At 32.6% G+C, this 22,513-nt stretch overlaps 5 protein-coding genes across 5 annotated transcripts; 3 read left to right on the top strand and 2 right to left on the bottom strand.

The window, feature by feature from the left end:
* Window positions 1-448: 448 nt before the first annotated feature.
* Window positions 449-1,585, top strand: LOC106720474 (the record flags this gene model as incomplete). The annotated part of the gene is made up of 4 exons (XM_014515188.2): window positions 449-801; window positions 884-995; window positions 1,071-1,157; window positions 1,232-1,585. Coding segments are annotated over exons 1-4 (654 nt in total), but the record flags the coding sequence as incomplete, so codon positions are not given.
* A 57-nt stretch (window positions 1,586-1,642) lies between these two features.
* LOC123722380 (glycerate kinase-like) lies at window positions 1,643-3,268 on the bottom strand. The gene has a single exon (XM_045684032.1). It carries the CDS (start codon window positions 3,086-3,088, stop codon window positions 1,643-1,645), a length of 1,446 nt encoding a protein of 481 aa, XP_045539988.1. The 5' UTR covers window positions 3,089-3,268.
* Window positions 3,269-3,736: 468 nt separating this feature from the next.
* On the top strand, window positions 3,737-5,872 carry LOC106720475 (telomerase reverse transcriptase-like). The gene has a single exon (XM_014515189.2). It carries the CDS (start codon window positions 3,746-3,748, stop codon window positions 5,870-5,872), a length of 2,127 nt encoding a protein of 708 aa, XP_014370675.2. The 5' UTR covers window positions 3,737-3,745.
* An 843-nt stretch (window positions 5,873-6,715) lies between these two features.
* Window positions 6,716-17,677, bottom strand: LOC106720476 (melanotransferrin). The gene is made up of 16 exons (XM_045683937.1): window positions 17,570-17,677; window positions 17,178-17,374; window positions 16,293-16,415; window positions 15,537-15,698; window positions 15,170-15,303; window positions 14,516-14,682; window positions 13,793-13,937; window positions 13,051-13,257; window positions 12,195-12,303; window positions 11,870-12,052; window positions 11,005-11,175; window positions 10,004-10,173; window positions 9,019-9,162; window positions 8,289-8,476; window positions 7,459-7,618; window positions 6,716-7,032 (listed from the first exon to the last, which is right to left on the bottom strand). The coding sequence occupies exons 1-16, from the start codon at window positions 17,607-17,609 to the stop codon at window positions 6,762-6,764; spliced, it is 2,571 nt and encodes an 856-aa protein (XP_045539893.1). The 5' UTR covers window positions 17,610-17,677; the 3' UTR covers window positions 6,716-6,761.
* A 366-nt stretch (window positions 17,678-18,043) lies between these two features.
* LOC106720487 (cell growth-regulating nucleolar protein) lies at window positions 18,044-20,346 on the top strand. Its single transcript, XM_014515202.2, has 3 exons — window positions 18,044-18,143; window positions 18,234-18,407; window positions 19,174-20,346. The coding sequence occupies exons 2-3, from the start codon at window positions 18,280-18,282 to the stop codon at window positions 20,309-20,311; spliced, it is 1,266 nt and encodes a 421-aa protein (XP_014370688.2). The 5' UTR covers window positions 18,044-18,143; window positions 18,234-18,279; the 3' UTR covers window positions 20,312-20,346.
* Window positions 20,347-22,513: the final 2,167 nt, after the last annotated feature.

Genomic DNA, 22,513 nt, shown 5'->3' with positions numbered 1-22,513 from the left:
AGAAGAGTTTGACAAGCTTCAATTAATTTTGGCGCGAAATTGATAGTGTTCCTTCGTTATTTTTAAGCTTTGGATACAATTTTTTTTGGCCAATAGTTATTTTTTAACATCACTAAAATCCGAACGTTTAGATGGATGGATGGATGTATGTTTGTTAGAAAGTTTTTCCAGAACGACTTGTGTCGGCAATTTAACATATTTTATGCTAAATTTGTGAACATTTTGGTCAGTTTAGCATATTTTTTCGTCTTGTAGCGTATAGAATTTTTAGCATATCAACTTAGATTGAACTAAACGAAATTCAAAGTCGAACTTGAAACGAATGACAACTTTAGTTTATTAAAATACGAACATTCAGTTAAACTTTAGACTTATTCGAGAAAACACAAAGTGAACATAGACTATACTTATTATACTCTTTGAGGTCAACATTATATTTGACAGATGTTGACATGTGACAAGTTGTAGCAAAGCAAAGCAATACAAAAAAATCTAGCAAATAAATAAAAACTTAAGTTAATACAGTCCTAATGTATTAAAATATAGTATTCTTTCATGTTATTCTGTACAATGTGATTGGAGACTAGTGAGGAATTTTTACGATTTGAAACATAACCTTCTCCATGTAATTGAACCGAAATTGCCGAAATATTTTGGCCCTTGTTTTATTTCACTTCTTTAACTTATTGTAGTAAATAAAATGACTGAAAAGCAAATAGGATTTTTATACAAAGTAGCTGCTAGATTAGCAACTGTACCAAAAGACGAATCACAAGTAAAACACCTAAGAAGTTATTACATGTAATAATCCTAACTATAAATTACTTTTTATTAACTGTTGTATTTGCATATTAACCACTAAAATATACACAAATATTTTCAGGATGAGGTGTATAGAAATAACAAAGGGTTATGGATTACCACAGCAACAATTTTCTGTCAAAAATCGTTGTCCACATTGTTGTTTAGAATGGACAAGAAATACTGGCACAAAAGTATGACATTTCTGTTATTTCATATACATACGAAATTCGTACTGATATTATTTGACCATTATAACTTATTTTCAGGTCAAATCTTTACAACTAAGTAAGAGACAGAGAAAAAGAATCAAGAGAAACAAATTAAAAAAAGATTTATTGTACAGCAATAAGCTTGTAAGTACAGTGAGAAAACATTATTTTTATAACTTATTTTTTATTATCATTTTCTCTGTATATTTTTGTTTTAGGAACAAACTTGTAACTTTTGTAAACACACCACTACTAGGACAGTTTTAAAACCTAAATTGGAAAATAAAGCACTCATTAAAGTGGAAGCTGGACATACAAAAAGCAAAAAATCCAAAAATGTAATAGAAAAAAAAGAGGACCAAAAATCAACTGATAAAAATCAAATACTAAATGCATATATCACATCAAAGGATGTGTTTTCATTGAGTAATAAAAACAATACACTATCTAACACTATAAAGGAAAAACCAAAACTAATCAAGAACAACAAAAGGAAAAAGGATAAATTTGCCGGCTTATGTAAACAAGCAGTGCTAGCTTCTGCTAAATTTAAAGTGGAAAAAGAAAAGCCCAGTAACATTTCTTTATTTCTTAAACCATGTTCTTAAAAAATATATTTCTGATAATTATTATATAATTAGTCTTTTAATGAGTATTAAATGTATATCCATCACATTAGTGTTTGTATGACCTGTTTTTATATGTAGAGATCCATTTTTGAACTTCTTATAGAAGTTATATGAATCATTATTATTCAAGTATGAATTAACATCTAGTTGTTCAAGTTCACAATCCGATATCAAATTAATATAGCCAATAGCTCCAGCTGCATCAGTTGGTCCATCAATACCATCAGTTCCTGCACTTAGAAAGTAAATATCATAATTGATTAGTTTATTTTTTATGTCATTCAAATAATTTGAGAATTCTAAAGCTAATTGTTGATTTCTACCACCTAAACCACTTCCTTTTACCTCAACAGTAATTTCTCCACCTAATATTAAACAGATATCTTTCTCTTTTATACTTTCAAGAGAATCTACAAAATGTGAATTCAGTCCTGGTATACTCAAGTTGTCTATGATATCTTTAAATGTTGGTGCATTGATTTTGTTACTCAAAAAGTCACAAAATGCTTTTGTTAAATTTGCATATTTAAGTGCAATTTCTTTAACATTACCAGTCACAATATTTGATAATTGAATTGGAAAATAATTAAGTGCTATAGCTTCAATAGCCGCTGCCTCTGTGCTCAGTTTATTAGAGCCAATAATAAAGTTTGTAACTATTTCTTTCGGAAATGGTTTTTGCTGATAATTCTTTTCTAACACTGTTATTATAGATTGTGAAAGATTGTCATATAAATTGTACTTTTTAATTATATTTAAAGCATCTTCTGGATTATCTGTATTCTCTGTTGTAGGACCACTAGCTATCAAGTCTAATGGATCACCAACTATATCAGAAAGTATTAGAGCAATAGTTTTGTTTGCTTTACTTTTTAAAGCCAATTCTCCTCCTTTTAGAGCAGATATCCTTTTTCTAACAGTATTTAACTCTTTAATATCTGCACCTGAATTTGCTAATTGTTTTATCAATGTAGTTTTTTCACTTAGGCTTATTGGTTCTACTGGTAAAGGTAGTAAAGCCGAGCCACCTCCTGATATAAGGACTAAAAGGAAATCATCTTTCCCTAGATTTGTTATGAGATGATCAATTTTTTTAGCTGTAATCATAGCTTCTGTATCTGGTAAATTGTCTTTGGCACCTTCATAATAAGATATATTATTTTTAATTAAATTCTTATTTAAGCTTCCTTTGGGTATACTAATTATTCCTTCAGTGATTTTTCTTCCTAATAATTTCTCAACTTCAACAGCCATATTTTGTGCAGCTTTTCCAGTTCCGATTACGTAGACTTTCTTGTTTTTTAAGTCGTAATTTTCTTCGCAAACTTTTAGATTCTGTGTAATAGGACTGTAATTTAAACATTTTTTTACGATATTCTCTGGTAAGACCGCTGTTACACCGCTTTTAAAAATTTGTATCAAATCATTCACAATTGCCTTTGCCATAATAATTTAGAACAATAAAAGTTTGTCGATTGTATGCTGTGCTGTGTTGTAACGTCGAACCGTCGTGTTAGCTTTTAGCTTATCACATGCGTATATTGATAATTTGATAATGAAAATTATATTGACATTAAGGTTACATAACTTAACGTTAATTATTTAATAAAGTAGGTTATAACCTGCATAAATATTTTTCATGTAATTTCATAAATAAATTACATTTAAAGTTATAGTATATATCTTAGAAAACAAAACATTTTGAATTATGCGCAAGTGTGCAAGCGCAATTTTCCAATTAAATCGAAATATCCATGTTGCCATAAGACAAAATCACCCGCTTACCCAGTAATAATTTAAATTTCTTTTAATCTTGTTGCTTACAAAGTGGTTCCAACTAATTATTTAATTATCATAATATTCTGTCACAAATATTGAAAAAACTTGTATTTTACAAGAACTGTTTTTTTTTTATCTTTCAATGAAATAGACACTTAAAAAGAAACGTAGCGACTTGTATCAACTTGTTCGAATTTCGAATACAAGTTGCAACAAGTAGCCGCAAAATTTAAATGCATTTTGAAAAGAAAAGAAAGTGAAAGATATGGATTGATTTAATTTAGTTGTTTATTATTTGAATCTGGTAATTTCAGTTGGTGTGTTATGGATAATCCCATATGTTTCTCTCATTACTTTATAAATAAACAAAACATTAGGACATTTAAAAATGTTCTTAATTTGAAATATCTAAAAGAAAAAGATAGCAAAGTGTTTTGTGAATATATATTTGAAGACAAATGTTTTGTGGACGAACTATCCGAAACATTTTTTAATTTGATCGACGAGGTAAGAATTAATGTTAGAATTAACTGCAAAGAAGACTTTAAACAGTATTTTCCTCGATCTATATATTCTGAAACTATGAAAGCAGTTGCAAAGGAAGATATCTTCATTGGATGTATGAAGGCTTTACAAGATTTAATACCTAAACACTTCTACGGTGGAAATCATAATTTTAAAATTTTTCGAAAACTAGTCCACACAATTATATACAGTATGAATCGACAATATTTATTTTTCTCAAAAATATTCAGAAAATGGGACTTCTCTGTATCTCCATGGAAAACGCTTTATATTGATACATCTAGGAAATTACTCTATAGATTTGTAGATTGGATTATAAAATATGTATTATCGGCTATTATAAGCTTAAATTTTTATGTGACTACATGTAAATTAGATTCAGATGAAAATAAGCTTTATTTTTTTAAAAAAGAGCATTGGCAAAGCTTTCATGACAAAAAAGTCTGCAATATGCTCCTCACCAAAGTTATTGAAAAATATGAATTGAAATTGGGTAATAAATGTATCAAAAACAACAATCTTCAGGAAAGATTGTGTCTCAAGAATCTTAAAAAAGACATTCCAAAACTTCATTTAATACTTAAGCCTAATAACAATTGTAGAATAATTGTATGCTACAAAAATAATCAGCTAAGTAAAGATGAAAAATATAAGATAAAAGAGAAATTAATTTTTATAAATTTATTAACTGGCAAGACTCAAGAGAAAATGGGGAAACAATATGAGTTACTCCATGCAACATGGCTTGAAAAAAATAAACCAAAGCTGTATTTTATAAAAACAGATCTTACTAATGCTTTTGGTTCTATTAATAAACAGCAATTATTAAAGATAATTTATAAAAAACATTTAATGTTACAAGAATCAGAGAAATGTATTTTTATGAAAAGAAAGTTAGCGCAGAATTTTAAGGACATTATGTTGGAGTTACAAAAGCCTTTATTAATTCGTATTGGATCAACAATTTATGAATGGAAAGAAGGTTTAGTACAAGGGTATAAGTATTCACCAGCCCTTTCTGAACTGTACTACTCTTATATGGATAAAATTTATTTCCACGAACATCATACAAATGTAAAAGAATTGAAATTATTTACTCGAGTAGTGGATGACTATTTATATATTACAAATTCATTAGATGATGCAAAATCATTTCTAAATGCTTTATCTAGATATAAAAATGTCAATTATGATAAGACATTGGTAAATTTTCCTCATGAATTTATTAAATTTAGCAATACAATGACATTTTTGGGTTATTCCTACGATACTAACACTTTAACTGTTAGTCGGGCAAATAATGTATATTCAGGTCAAATGTGTTATAAGATCTCCTTTTCCCATGCTGTTACGAACCTTTATAAATTCTTAGAGAACCGTATTGGAGTATCGGGTATTCAAATAAGTGGTCATATTTTTAATCTGCATTATAACACTGAGGAGTCATTGTGGGAACATATATTTATAACATTTTGTTTAGCAGCAAATAAATTTTGTACCATATTGTCTATACTCTGCGATGAAGAAGAGATTGTAAAATATTTTTTTCTGTACAAGAAAAAGGTTACAGTTAAATTATGTAATTTTATTATAGAAATAATAATGAACAATAAACCGAAAGATTTAAATTTCGTACATTGTATAAATCATTTGAGATATCTTTCATATAAAGCATTGTTTTTATGTTCAAAGTTGACATCAAAATGTAGTATATTGCTGCCAATTATCAAATCAGAATTAGCTAAATCGAATTGTATGTCTGGTAAATGGAAGGAACATGCTAGTGTTTTATATACTAATGGTAAAGTTTGTAAATCAGCTGTTAGAGAAATATGCCGTAGACCGGATTTAAAAATAATCATGAAGAAATTTGAAAATTTACCTGATGGATTCCAATGTTACATTAGTAATAAGTTGTTAAATTAAATAAAAGATTTATTTATTAAAATTGTTTAATTTTATTTGTATAAAACATGTACAAAAAAAAAAAGATTCACATGGACGGAATGCATTGTAAAACACTATAAAATATAAATAACACATAACTTTATTGTATTTCGAAAATGCATAGATAATTCAAACACGACTTAAAATTTAACTTTGTCGTGATAGCAGTCATAGGGTTAAGAATTGTTAAAAACTATGTTCTTAACATTGTAATTGTGTATATTAATTCTAATGTGAACAATGATATGGATACTGCAGCTATGTATTTAAAAATAAAAATCACAAATTTCAGAAATAATAACACTATTAAAGATTTTATATTCCTGCTTTTGAATATTGTATAAGTCGCTGTGCAGAACAAGATGTGAGAAAGGTAGGTACTGGGTCAAAAAATGGCGCGGTTAATACAATAAAAAAAAACATACAAACAAGAGATTCACTAGGACGGAATATTTTACCTAAATTAAACATTAAAAACAACATACATAATATAATGTAAATGCAATTTGTAAGATGTTTTTACACACATATGTTAATATTTCATAATTTGTAGAAATCTGTGCTTTTTTAAAATCTCATTACAAAAATCAATCACTTATTTTTACGCTTTTAATTCTTACAATCTAGTATTACTATTTTTTATGGTCTAGTCTCAAATCAACATTTGAATAAAGTTGCCATATATATACTATAAAAATATATTTTTTTAAAACTTAATTAAAAAAAATCATTATTGTCAGTGTATATCGAGAAAACTATAAAGTAATCAACTATATCAAAATAGGACGAGAAACTCAAGAATAATTCTATTCAAAGAAAAGAATTAATTTTTAATATATCACTGGCAACATTTTTTCACTTTAACGACTTATTGCATTAAAACGACCATAAACAATGTAATAGCCAGTACATGTCCCATAATATATGTTCTGTAAGAATGTGATAAGAATTCAGGATCGGGAGCTACATAATATGAGGCTTGAGGTGCATCACATGACACTATTCTTGCAGCTCTGAGTAGCGCTGGACCAGCTATTGTCTCAGCTGATCGCTTGCTGTGTGCCAATGGCTTTAGACGGACTGCTGCATCGCTGAAGATTAGATCTGCGTATGGTGGTTGAGAAAAGAACATGCTGAAACTGTAACAATTATTAAGCGTTATTATTCGTTTTTTTTAATAAGAACTAGCTTTTACCCGCGACTCTGTCCGCGCGGAATAAAAAATAGAAAACGGGGTAAAAATTATCCTATGTTCGTTTCCTGGTTCTAAGCTACCTCCCCATCAATTTTCAGTCAAATCGATTCAGGCGTTCTTGAGTTATAAATAGTGTAACTAACACCACTTTCTTTTATATATATATAAGATTAATTTTTGAGACGGGGGAAATTTGAAAAATATATTTTTAAATATCTGTTTTACAGACCCTACTTTTTTGATTTGATGACGTCACAATATGCTGAGAAGTAACAGCAAGTAGAAAAAAATCTAGTGATGTTTAAATTCCTGACCTCATTCAAGGCTTTCAATTCTTTGAATTTCACGTACAAAATGTTGTTAAATTTACCTGAATTCATCAGAAGTGGCTGCGCCATATAATTGTTGTGCGTATATCATGAGATTCGAATACGTATCAAGTTCTGTGTGATTGGCGCGTCCCATCAACACCGCGCCGGGTACTTTGCCTAGATTGCAGTGTTCATATTCATACATCTTAGCACGAGTACCTGTGAATAATAAATTTACAAAACAAAGTTATTTAGCATATTTAGTTATTTGTAATACCAGTATTCATATTTTTTAAATATTTATTGCTCACGTTAGAATAAATTGTAAATTGATGTTTCTGATACAAAAACTGAACGGCCTAAAACTAGATTGATAACCCTAAAGAATTACGCTTGTTAGTGCAAGCATTGAGAACAACAGTACAGTTGTTTGAAGTGCGGGATATTAACTAGAATATATCTTATTAAATTTAATCTATCTATAAAATTAATAAAATTGTAGTGTTTGTATGTAATATCGAAAAAAAAAATTAGTGAACATAAACTGTTCGCGTTTGTTGAGAGTAATCAAAGTATCAAGAACATTAGTGTATTTTTTGAATGAATCGAACATGAATTCGCCGAAATGGCGAAGCGACCGCTGCCCATAGACATTCTCAATTGCAGATGCGTTGCCTACCCTCAATCGATGAAGGAGGAGACGCACAAAAAGAGAATATTTAACCTTCCTATGCATCTCCTCCTCCATCAAATCCACTTCCCATCCTTCCCTTATAAGAAAAGGTTGGGAAGGTAAAGAGGATTAAAATTAGACCTCCGGCACCACACTCATCAGACTGTACGCGGAATGACTTCCACTTATTACGAAGTATGAAGACAGTTGGTATACCATCAGGACAGAGCAGCTGCAGGTCGTCTGGCAGCAGGTCTCGCGCCCACCACTCTCGTCGTCGCCCACCTGACACCTCAGCGGGGGCGGTGTGTCGCGCGAAGGCAACATCCCCTCCCCCCTCCACCATGCAGCGCAGCGCGCCCACGTGCCCGTAGTACGGCTCGCTCGCGTCACGACGACAACGTCTGTACATGGTTAATACAATTGTATAGAGAAAAAATAATTATATACTGTCTATTTCAAAACCCGTAATAACTGGAAAATACAAAAAACCTGTTACTTTCATTGCATATATCAATTTAAATAAATTATTTATAAACAACTAGCTTTTACCCGCGACTCTGTCCACGCGGAATACAAAAAAATGCATATAAGATAAAAAAAATTCTATGTCCGTCTCCTAGTTCTAAGCTACCTCCCCATCAATTTTCAGCTAAATCAGTTCGACCGATCTTGAGTTATAAATAGTGTAACTAACACGACTTTCTTTTATATATAAAGATAATAATAATTTTAAAGATTGCACGTTTTTTGTGCGACATGTTTGAAGTTCTTGCGAAATAAGCAGTCTTCATACAGTTTGTATGATTTGTATGTTACCCAATTATGATTTCAGCTATACTAGAGTACTAGGTGAGATTTCAACGGCATTCTCTTAAATTTTTTTTTTGGGGTTGGGGGTAGGGGGGTGTTTCCCTCCTTGGGCATTCGCCGACCCTGTTGTTACCTGAAGGAAGCTCCATGACAGAGATGGCAGAGATTGTCGTGCGGCACAGTGGCGGCGTCCACGTACTCGGTGCTGAGGGCGCCAGGTGCGCACGACTTGCTGAAGTACTGCGCGGCTGCGTGTGCGCCATCGCAACCGTACGGCCTGCAAAATGTTAACACTGTTTTTTATTACTTATTCAATGTATAATGTTCGTAAGAAACGGGATTCTTACCACGATTAGGCTGTTTGAGCTCCCGATATTTCGGCACAGTTGCATGCGCCATGTTCACGGGCTGACTGCTGACAACAGCCTAATCAGCCTAATCGTGGTAAGAATCCCGTTTCTTACGAACATTATATGTATTAGTAAAAACCACGAAAGTTTGAAGTTATATACTCAATGTAAATACGACACATATAGTATCTATAAGTGATTCTCAACCTTTTTTTGTTGCGGCACAAAAAGAAAAAGATAAAAATTATTTCCTTACTACAACACACTGCATAAATAGTTTATCAATTGTATAAAATTAATTGTATCTATATATTATATCTACATTTCTAGACGCTATTTTTTTTTCAGCTATTTTTCTGCTATTGTTCTTTTATGCGAAGAAATACAGACACAGTGTGTGCAGCAGGTCAGCACATAAGCTCGGGATTCCCTGTGAGATGTGTACACAGCGCACGTGTTCAATCACAGTAGTATTTAGTAGAGTGCGATAAAAACCAAAAAAAAACTTATTTGGAAAACCGTGTGAAAGCGAAAACATGTAAAACAAGTACCGTGTAAATCATTGGATATGTATACTGCAAAGTTTACAAATTTATAAATGTATAAATTACTACTACTAAAATTACTACATGCAATTAAATTAATATTAAACCGAATCACATACATTTGCCAATTTTAACGGAAGAAGAAGAAGTAGTAAAGGCCGTCTACTACAATGGTTATATTTCTTTACATTTTGACATGAAAAAGCAAATCTATTTCTCATACCTGATCCATCCATTGGATAGCAGATAGGCCAATGGATATATCCATCCCGCTGCGGTGCCGATCCCAGAGTGGCAGGTGTTCTTGCCGCGCAGATACGTCAGGTCGGTGTCGGGGTCTTGTTCTTTGGCAACTGCAACTGCGTAGTACCAACTCTCGCCGCTTGTGTAAACCTTTACAAATTTCAAACTATCTTAGTTAAATCTATATCCTTTGTGATAACGTTGGTCCGCAATTCTTATTAATGCTTTAGGTTTTTATGCTTAATAATATTAGATTAGGTAAACTTATATCTGCATGCAGATTTTAAGTCTTGGAGTTTTAATTAGTCTTGACCAACAACCTTGAAATTATGATGTTTGCGAAAAAAGAAAATATATTCAAACATTTATTTATTAGTTATTTTTTTATTTATTTATTTATAATACAATGATAACCTAAAATAGAACTATGTCCCACAAAATTATATAAAATAATTTGACTGTGGGATCAAAAATTTAAATTTAAATTAATATAAAATAAAAGTAAAAAGTTTTCATTAAAGAATATCACAAAAACAAAAAAATCATAAAATATATGTAGACACACTACAAAAAAAAACTAACAACATAAATATATTCAGGATAATAAAATTTAAATACTTATGAAGAAATACCTTTTACCCTTTTACGCTCAAGGGGAATATTTTTACCTTCTACAAAAATCGTTATTATATCAATTATCATTTAATCGATATTTTTTTTACTGAATGTCAAAATAAAACGTATGTCCAAAGCTGCAAATGTGTTTCTGTACGAAAAAAAAAGAACTGTGTTAAGCTATTGTACCTAAAAATATTGTGTTGTATTGGCATATTTAGTCTTAGAAATCTTACAGTTCTGTAATGGTTACAGAAAATGTCATTGTAGACCAGTGTAATTTTGCGTTGTAAAAACCACTATAAGTTGACCTCTCATACAATAAACTAACTTATAAATAAAAATGACCATCCTAGTCATACATACCTCCTGCATGAAGGGTACTAGCCGGTGTTTATACGCGGCGTGCAGCATGTCCGCAGCATCCAGTACTGTGAAGTCAGCACTACCTTCAGCGACCGCGCGCTCGCAGTGACGTGCGCTGTGTCCGCGCCAACACGACAATGTCGGCGACAACACAGCCGCCTTCAACGCTATCTGATGTCACAATAATAACGTAAATAGACAAACTTAATATATACTACAATATAGTCTGACTCGGTAATACTATCGTTGTTAATTCTGTCAGAAAAAATGTAAACCTTTAACAATATTTCTTGGGTGCACGAATGTGCCGGATCTCAAGTGGAAGTAATTCCGCGTATAGTCTGATGAGTGTGGTGCCGGAGGTCTAATTTTAGTCCTCTTTCCCTTCCCACCCTTTTCCTATTAGGAAAGGATGGGAAGGGAAAGTGGATTTGGCGGAAGAGGGGACGCATAGGAAGGGAAAATATCCTCTTTCTGTGCGTCAACTTCTCCGTTGATTAAAGCTAGGCAACTCATCTGCATTTGCGGATGTCTATGGGCAACGTTCGCCTCGCTATTGCGGCGAACTCAGGTGGCCGTTTGCTCGTTTGTCACCTTTCGATATAAAAAAAATCTGTTGCACGAATGTGTCCGCTTAACCGGTGAAATACCACAACCACATAAAAGACAGGCATCAAATGCAGCAATATTGCGTTTTATCTGATGAGTGTGTGACCCGGACGGTTAATTTTAGTCATCAGAGAAAGAATGGGAAGGAAAAGTGGATTTGATTGAGTAGGGGACGCATAGGATGGGGAAATATCATCTTTCTGTGTACCTCCTTCGTCAGTTGTCTGTTTGTATATATATTTTTTTCATAACTTACTCTCATTTTAATACACTTGTCCATCTCCGGGTCACTTGTAACACACAGTATAGCTCGCTTCAATGGACATGCTCTGACACCCAGCACCGCTTTCTCTGCCTGGTCTCCGACATACTTATTGTTCAATATGTGTTTTGATGCTTGTTCTTCTTCATGTAACATACGGAAGTTTATTGTTGCATCCTGAAATAAAAAAAATCAAATTAAAAAAAAAATCGACCTTAAGTTTTTTTTTAAATTACAAAGTTGACGATGCTATTTAATGACACACACAGAAAGAGAGAGAGGTGGAGAGAAACTGTGAAAGAGAAGAAGAAAGACTTACCTGTAGCAACAAATCAGTAGTTTCATTAGAAACAAACAATTGGAAAGGCAGTTCAATAGGTTGTCCGGAACGATCCAATCTAGCTTGGTACGGTGCTAGTGTGCTTACTCTGAAAAAATATTATAAATACTCAAATAAAAAAGTGGTGCTATAAAATTTGTTTTTCCAAGGTCAATATTATCCAAGGAGAGATATCTCTTTGTTTTTCCACACGTAGGATCTACGTATTTTATCCTCAATATGAAGTGACTTCAAATTAATACCATTTTTTATGTAATTACCAGAAAAAATATAGTGTTACCTGTTGCTGATACTTATCATATTTAAGAAATAAAAAATACACAAATAAAAATTAATAAATTATCCTAACGAAACCTGTTATTCAAATAAATATATTTAAGATGTTTTATATGTATTCCACATTACCTAAATTTTTTTCTGGTAATTAACAACCATAATGATAAGTAATCTTACTAATATTATAAATGCGAATGTTTAGATGTATGTATGTTTGAAGGTATCTCCGGAAGACATCAACAGATCTTGATGAAATTTGGCACAGATATAGAACATAGTCTGAAAGAACACATAAGCTACTTATTAAGTTTTTTTTTTTAATCCGCGCGGACAGAGTCGCAGGCGACATCTAGTCTATATATATAAAAGAAAGTCGTGTTAGTTACACTATTTATAATTCAAGATCGATCGAACTGATTTAGCTGAAAATTGATGGGGAGGTAGCTTAGAACTAGGAGATGAACATAGGAACTTTTTTATCTTGTGTGCATTTTTTTTTATTCCGCGCGGACGGAGTCGCGAGTAAAAGCTAGTAAATTATAAATATTATTGTACTTACCTATTTCCATCATTATCTTGTTTGTCATCGTAATTAAATCTATTTCTTCTGTACGGGTCATATGTATCATATGAATCTCGTTCAGTAGAACTGAACGGATTACCATACTGATCGCGATTCTGTTGTCCGAATGTATTGTTTGGATTCTTATTAGAAGGATTGGGTTCACCGTACAATTGCACCATTTTCTGTAGAAGATTTTGATAGCTGCGGAAAAAAGGTTTATTTACACATACATAGGGTTGCCAGGTCGCCAAACCTACTAGCCGGACAGACCAGCCAGTTTGGAAGGACATTTGGGTAGAAAGGTCGGACACCCTATATTCTTTAGGATTTTGTCTCAGTATTAATAGGTACACTCTCATTTGGGAAATGTAAAAAGCCTAACAAAAGCCGGACAACCCGGACACCGTTTATTTTGGCCGAAAACGCAATCAAAAAGCCTACCTATGTCCGGCTTTATCCGGACACCTGGCAACGCTACACATACAGCACAGATAGCTAAGAATAAAGACTTGATATGGAATATCAAAAAAATAATAAATTGAGTCAAACAACCCGCACTCGGCCAGCGTGGTTGACTATGTCCGAGTCACCCCTAACTTAGGGTAGGTTTCGAGTCCCTCAGTGGGGATGTATAGTGAGCTGATGATGAATAAATTTTTTTTATATTAAATATTTTTTTCTACAACATTATTAATGACCCCCAAATTTTTGTCCAAAAGTGTACAACACAGGTTACCTTTTCCTTTGTTCCTGTGAGGCGGCGCTGCTGGTCACAACAGCGTCAGCGGGGATACGACCCCAGTTGCACTTCTCCCATGACGTCACAGGAGCGCGGGAACCATCGCGACATATCAATTCAAAGCTATCCTCACTCACTCCACCTAAATATATATTTATATGTGTTTAGTTCAAGAGAATGAGAGCGATGGCAATATTAAGTATATAACACTTCAAATGATATCAAATAACTTCACCTATTCAAAATAGATTAAGTTGTTTAGGTTACAGAGGATCTAAATTAAAAGAACAAACACAGAAACAATAGTAAATCTTTATAGAGGTCTAATGTTCATGTGAATTTTTAGGGCTAGTAGATAATGCATTTTTTGAAAAAAATCCTTGCAAATTTAATTTTATTTAGATGTTTTATCTTACTAATATTATAAATTCGGATGTTTAGATGGATGGATGTTTGTTTGAAGGTATCTCCGGAACAGCTCAACAGATCTTGATAAAATTTGGCACAGATATATAACATAGGCTGGAAGAACTGATAAGCTATAACGTTTTTTAAAATTCCGCGCGGACGAAGTCACGGGCGACAGCTAGTTTTTGTTTTATTAAAAATAAACATGTAAATAAAATTAAATGTACAAGAATTAGAAATGCGAAAGATGCTGAAAGACTGCATAGGTTACTAATTAAGTATTTTTATTCCATTCATATCGAATAGACTTACCTAATATTTTGTGTGATAACAGCGCATGTTGTATGGTCGTATCTCTTACGAATGCGATATCACCGGAGTTGTTGTCTACGAGACACTTGAGTGCACCTTCGTACCCTGCGTAAGGGTCCGCTAATGTACAACGTATACCCGCACCACCAGAACACAACTTGCATAACCTGAAAATTGTTGTAATTTAGTGAACTACTGCCGAAACACAAGTATAGGCCGTTTCAAATTTTGTGACAGTTCAAGGTCATTCCCCTTACATCCCTTTACATTTAAAATGATGTTCTGTGTAGCGACTCATATGATGTTCAGAGCCGCTAAGTTATTTGAATTTAATACAAGAATATTATTCTGTCTTTTGTAATTGTAATTTGCTTCAAAAATGGAGAGGACACATAGGAAGGGGGGATATATTCTTTTTCTGTCCTTCTACTCTTCCGTAGATTAAAAATAGGCAAAACATAAACTATTGTGGATGTCTTTAGGCAGCAGTCGCTTCGCTATTTTGTCGAATTCAGGTGACCGCTTGCTTATTTGCTAACTTATAATTTATAAAACAATCATATTTTAAAATACCAACATTGTAAATAATAGATAATTCATATTAATCCAGACTTTATAAAATATGATGAATATTTAAGAAAAATAAAGAATTACTTGTCAGGATTGTCTCCAATAGGATTGTATATGTCCTTCAATGAGTTTGGTGCACACGAGTCTCCGAAGTAATCCACCGCTGATTTGATATGATTATTACAATCTGTTATTTTCAAACCACCTTCTTGCATCAGCTGAAAATAATTTGTCCGTCTTTAAGTTAAATAATAAACTAACCAATATAATTTTAACTTCTAGAAACCAATCATTGGTCAAATTGTGTTTGTGATGAAAACAATTTGTTGGACAACTCTTTGCAATTTGTCTAGACAAAATACAAACGGAAAATGTTTACAATCCGTCAGCGAATTCCAGATATTATATGGCTAAAATACATTACAAAATATTGATATAATGAATAACTTACAATATGTACTGGCATAACCCATCCAGCTAATGCCCCTACACCAGGGAAGCAGGCCCTTGCACCCCGCAGTCCGTGCAGTCCTGTACTCGGCTGAACTGAAGGTAGACTTCCCTTCCTCACAACAGCCACAGAATATTGATATGGTTCACCATTGCCATATAACTAGAAAATACAAATTGCTATTAATAATAATGTCAAATTTACACACTTTTAGACACAGGTTTGGACACTTTTTTATTAAATTAACTAGCTTTTACCCGCGACTCCTTCCGCGCGGAATAAAAAATAGAACGGGGTAAAAATTATCCTATGTCCGTTTCCTGGTTCTAAGCTACCTGCCAACCAATTTTCAGTCAAATCTATTCAGCCGTTCTTGAGTTATAAATAGTGTAACTAACACGACTTTCTTTTATATATATAGATTATAGCTCTTTTCTCCATTCATCGAAAAATTTTATTCAAAATTTTATTATTTACATAAAAGTACACATTTTTTTTAAGCACAAAAAATCTAGTTTGTCAATAGCAAAATTCTCACATTAGGTCGAACATAATGGTAATTACTTAAGAAATTATCTACTGACATGTTATTACATAAAAAATTATGCCAAGATTATACTAAAATGGAATGTGATCTCTTGTCTACACCTCTAAATTAAGTCGAGTTTTTTGATTATAATTTAGACAAACTTAATTAATTTCAACTTTAAAAGTTAGAAGTTTTCTGATGATATATTAAAATGATATGTGTAATACCTCTTGTGCTATTGGTACGAGAGAGTGATATCTGCCTGCGATATAAACTTCACCAGCATCTAAAGCTAAAAGTGTAGCTTCTCCTTGATCCACCCATATCATACAGTCTTCAGTGTCAAAAGCCTGGAAGTTTGAAATAAAAAAATCTATTATTGTAAAAATGTGTAACATTAATGAATTCGAATTGTCATCTGCATTTCCATCAATTCCTTTCTCTATATTTGTTTTCCTTAATTGAGAGTAAACTATAGACCTACTATTCCATTGACTATATCTTTGGCCAAAAGGTGGCAAATGAGCAAATGGCCACTTGAATTAGCTAAAAAAACCCATTGCACACAGACAAACATTTGTAGTTGTGTTGTCAACTTTTAAACAACAGAGCAGGGGAAGCACTAACTAGGGTGACGCAGTGACCCAAAGTGGGCCTTGGCCTCCGACAACAAAAGTCTCCACTTTCTCCGATCCCGCGCCGTCCCGACCCAGTCTCGGACCTGTAGGTCCCGAAGATCCCTATCTACCTCATCCATCCAGCGATATCTGGGACCAACTGGGGAAGGGGAAACACACAAAAAGATATTTCCCCTTCCAATGCATCCTCTCCTCAACCAAAGCCACCACCTCTTCTCACACCATCCTCATAAGAAAAGGGTGGGAAAGGGAAGAGGACTAACATTAGAACTCCAGCACCCACACTAATCATACAAAAAGTAGAATAGCTTCTAGTTCACACCTGTATTCAGTGTGGTTTTGGTATTGCACCGGTTGAGCCAGACCATTCATACAACAGATATTGTTGTTGCTAGTGACTATCACTGTTACATTATTACATTGTCATACAAATTCTATTAACAAATATACACTTGTTTTTTTTCAGCATCTTACCCTTTTACATGCAATTTCTCTGTAATCATCGCCAAATAGACCCTTATCCTGCATCACCGCTTTGGCCAATTTCTCACATTTTTCCTGTTCTAGGACTGATGTGGTACACCATGTTACAAGTTCTAGATTTTTCTCTTTTTCTTTTTGCAATAGAACTTGAGATAAATTGTCATTGTAATAATAAGCTTCTCCAAAACCTGAAAGATTTATTGAAATTATCAACAATCTTAAATTTAAACTTTTACACAACATAAACATTTCATCGATTTTAAGATGATTGAAAGTTAAACTTGGTTTTAAAAGCATTTTAGAGTTAGCAGTTAAATAAATGTTGGATAGGCTTTGATTTGTAAATAATTCTAGCTCATCAACTAAGGACATTCTGAACTTACCTATTAACAGTAGTATTACAAAACTATACATAGCTGCCATTTTAATGTTTTTACCACTTTTATAATTACATTTGTAAACTATATCGTCGTAAAATTATAACTTACAAAATAATATTCAAATGACACACCCCAAACAATTATTCGGTATTTTGAAGTTTGAAGCAAGTTTAAAGTATTGAAAGAGACACAAAAGCAAAGTGGTCATAGATAATAAATTAATTGTTCAAACGATTTTTAAATGTTTTGGAACTACAACAAAGCTACAAACAACCAAATGAAGAACTCATTTATTATTTATATATTAATTATTAAATTACAAATTCTTGGTCTCGATTCGTATATAACATGCAATTGTGTGCAAATAGGAAAATTTATTTGGGCGATTGAAGATCATAAAATCCTAAAATGGAACAGGAATGTCATTTAAAAAGGTAAGAGTTTGACTAACAAAAATATCTTGACAATTTAAAATTTTTGACATTCTTTTCTTAATATTATTTTTATTTACTCTTTGTCGTCATATGTTTAGCGCACACGTGTTTATGTTAAAAAATTCTGGAGCTTTACATTTTTAGTTAGTATATAATAATCAGATGAATTCTTAGTTTCCTATATTGTATCGTAGACTTTTCAGACATATTGTAATTATTTTTTTTTATCTCAGGGGTTGACCGGATAATCTTTGTAAGAAAGATATACTAAAAGAAGAGATGGTAGTGTTTACTTGTGGACATTGTGGCGAATCCGTACAAAAACCAAAAGTAGAAAAGCATTATCTCACAAAATGTAGGAACCGTACTCCTAACTTGTCCTGTATGGATTGCTTCAAGGACTTTTTGTGAGTACTTTCATTCAAATTTCCATTTATATTCCACTGCTGAATTTGATGTGCATTTGGTAATTGTTACATTTTTGCTTCAATTTTATAATTTCTACATGGAAGTAGTATTCTAATGATTAACATTAGTAAAAACGATGAGACTTGTGATGAGGCACACAGAAGACGGACGTGAAGTGGAAGCAATTCCGCGTTTCGTCTGATGAGTGTGGTGCTGAAGGCCTAATTTTAGTCCACATTCCCTTCCCACCCTTATCTTATAAGGAAAGGATGGGAAGGGGTAGTGGAATTGACAGAAGATGGGAGAAGAGAATATATCCTTTTTCTGTGCATCCCCTCGTATGTGTATTAAAGGTAGGCAACACACACTGCAATTGTGGATGTCTATGGGCAGCAGTTGCTTCACTATTCAGGTAGATTCAGGTGGCTGCTTGCTTAAATGTCACCTTATGATATATAAAATCCTAAATAGATATGAGCTAAAATGTTAAATTAAAAGATATGTGGACTATCAGCTTGTATTATAAATATAAATATGACAATGTTGTTATCCTTGGCGTAGTTAATTTTAGAAATGGCAGTGGCCATGTAGTACTGATACTAGGTCTTAACTAGGAACCCACTTGGCAAGTAAAAACCACTGAATTTGGGGTTGTTGTGAGTGAAATATTTAGATGATAATGCTTCCACTCCTTATGCATCACTTTTGTAATTGTTTTTGTAATTCCTTTTATAGTGAGTAAATATTAGACTTATAATGTTTCAGAGGGAATGATTATGATGCTCATATCAAATGTATAACTGAGGAGGAAAGATATTCTGGCAAAGGTTTCACAGCCAAAGAAAAGAAAGGCGAGAAGAAGCAAAATGCCTGGGTTGAGATGTTACAATCCGTGTTAGACGAGACTGAAACAAAATCTCCTAATGTACTTAGAATTATTGAAACAATTAGTAAACATAATAATACTCCCAGAAAGAAGCCAAAATTTGTTAATTTTGTTAAAAATGTTTGTGGTCAAAAAACAAATCCAAAAGATATTGATCAAGCATGGGATCTGATTTCAGTAAAGCTGGCAGCTTTATCCCAAGTGAATGGACATAACAAGAATAATAGCGAAAAGAATGCAAATGGAGAGTGTAATGGAAAATCTGAAGACAAGTCAAAAGGAATTTCTAAAGACAATGTGAAGAATGGCGATGAAGTTGAAAATGCCACTGAAAAGGAAGAGAACGAAGATGAAAGTAATGATGTGCCAATAAAAAATGGTAACTGTGACGTCCCTGATAAGAAATTGTCTAAGAAGCAGCGCAAAGAAGAAAAGAAAAAGAAGAAGTATGAAGCTGAATTACAGGATGCTGAACAACATCCTGCTGAAGAAGAAGTTGTAGAAGTTCAATCGAAAAAGAAAGGAAAAAAGAATAAAAATAAAGAGAATAAAGCAAATGGTACAGATGAAGCAGAAGGTGATAATAACATTGAAGGGAAAAATAAAAACAAAAAGAGAAAACGTCAGGATACTGTTAACACTATACCTGAAGTTGTTGAAGATGAAATTGCAATTGAGGAGCCAATTAAAGTAAAAGCTCAACAAAAGAAGAAAAAAGTAGATTCAGAGGAAGACAGTGTTACACTGCATGACCAAAATGTAGCCAAAAGTGAAGAACAATCAACTAAAAATGACAAATTTAATTGGCATGCAGTTATTGTGTCTGTTTTACAGAAGAAAGATAATGAAGTACCTTTTAAAAGACTGCAAAAGAAAGTTCTTTCTGAATATTCGGAAATTACTGGCAATGAAGTTGACGACAGGATTGCCGAGAAATTTATAAAGAAATTAAAAAGTGCCCCAAATGTTAGAGTTGATAAAAATAGAGTTGTTCTGGTACAAGAAGATGATGATTAGTTAAAATATACTCTTGTGTCTCAATTTTATCATAATAAGAATATTCCTTATAGCAGTCATGTTATAATTTACTTTTACTATCTGTGTATCTAAGTAAAATAAATGAAATATCCTTCAAAATGTTTTTATTTATTAAACTTAAGAATCTTTATAAAAGGAAGAAATATATAGCTTACACTTTTTAACTCTTTAAATTAGAAATTTTCAAAGTGGTTCAGCTGAACCCATTGGGGTTAAAGGGGACAACCTGAGGGGTGGACGACGGTCAGTAATGGTTTTAGTATTGCTAAAGCCCTGAGCGAGATTACTTCGATGCCCTAATTTTTTAGCATGATTATAGGTGGGATAACAGGGTTATATAAGATATATGTAATTCGCAGACCCTATGGCGTTCCTTTTAGTCATGGGTAAGTGAACTAAAATTGGTGACCACCTGATCAGGACATGGTTTACATGTGTGAAGCAAATCAGTGAACCGGCTCGCAGCTCAGCTCAATTTGTACCTGCTTATGGTTATGATTTGCGTTTCGAGCCGCGAAATGCAAGTCACTAAACGACTCGCGGCTCGTTGGGTCACATAGTTATAATGAATCGCATGAGCCGTGAGCTGCCTATTTAGTAGTTGAGCCTTAGCTCAACTACATTTTAAACAACATTACATTTCAAACAGCATCCTAGACCCTAGGAAGTCATCAGTAAAATTTTGAAAGCACTTAAGAGAAAAAGTTTGGGATCTTTTCCTGTGATGCACAACTCAAAAAAATTGCTTAAGTCCATGAAATTTAGAAAGTTCATAACTTAATAAATAATGTACCTAACTACTGTACGTGGCGTAATTACTTGCATTAGTGTTAAAGTACCTGTAGTATTTACATTGAAACAAACAGTTATTTATGTTGGAACCATTGTGTCTGTATAATTTTTATCGAACTTTAATATCACATATTACATGTAACTTAACTATATTTAAAGTAATTTTTCTTACATGAAATATGTATTATTTATTATTTGAATTATACCAACTGTTTTCACATATCATTTTGTTAAAAAAATTTCTGTGCTGAAAAAATTATTATGTTTGTGCAAAGAGGCGTGTAAGTTGAATCGTAATAATTGGATAACTTACAGGATTTACGATAACAATAAAGAAACCATATTGATATATTAGTAGTTTTCAATTAGGTATGGTTCATTTCTTTGGTAAAAAAAATCCTTTCGCATTTTACCATTTTGAACATGACCATATAGTTTTCTCATTAAATTGTTCCTACCGCCACTTCCTTTCATATACTACGAATAACTCCTCCCTTTGGGATGACATAAAATTATATTTAATATAAACCCGGTAATCATAATTTTTTTTAGCTCAGCTCAGAATTTAGAAGGAACAAAATTAAATAAAGCCCATACACTCTATCAATATAGTTATTTAATACAACTGTTCAGTTAAAACTGAAGGTGTGCAGTTGGCTTTATGCAATTAAATATGTCTTGATCTAAAATTTAGTAGCTTTATGGCATCGATAAAAATTATTCAACGAAGACACGCGCTTTCTTTTTACATTATAAGACGGTCTAGTAGTCAGACGTGGGGAAAATGACAGACTCTACAGTGAACGCAGAGTTTTTAAAACAATATAATGTTTCTTTACGATACATAAAATGTATCGGATATGATGTATTCGATAGACATAATCCTGTTATTATGAAACCTTTGTATATCATTGAAATAATAATTCTGATACTATGGTCTGGTTCGCACATGGCTTTTTTATTCACGTCTATCTATAATGGTGCGGATGTTATAGATTTATCTCTCGAAGTGTCTCTATGTTTGGCAGCTGCTGAAGGTAATAATAATAATAAATATTAGTCGACTATTAATTGACATCTTACAAATAAACGTGTTTGATTTTTTTGTAAGTTCTAGTTTTCTCTGTTGCTACTTCACATATTTATGTTAACGTTTTAGGTTGGGTTTTACATCCCATTTTGTATTTTGGTAAGCAGCGAATTAAGAGCTGTTTGCTTAAAATAAGTGAACAATGGCGCAACGACAGCGACTTGGATCAGGATTTGATTATTGTTAAGAAAAAAGAATTGAAAGCTATTTACTCTTTTAAATATAGTGAGTTTTCTGCAATTCATATTTTCTTGTGATAACTCGAGGAAGGCGTGTCATTTAACGTGATTATTATCCGT

Source organism: Papilio machaon, chromosome 24 (assembly GCF_912999745.1).
Source record: "Papilio machaon chromosome 24, ilPapMach1.1, whole genome shotgun sequence".
In the NCBI taxonomy this organism is placed as follows: domain Eukaryota; kingdom Metazoa; phylum Arthropoda; class Insecta; order Lepidoptera; family Papilionidae; genus Papilio; species Papilio machaon.
Note: the sequence above shows the minus strand (reverse complement) of the source record. Positions and strands in the feature narration are given on the sequence as shown.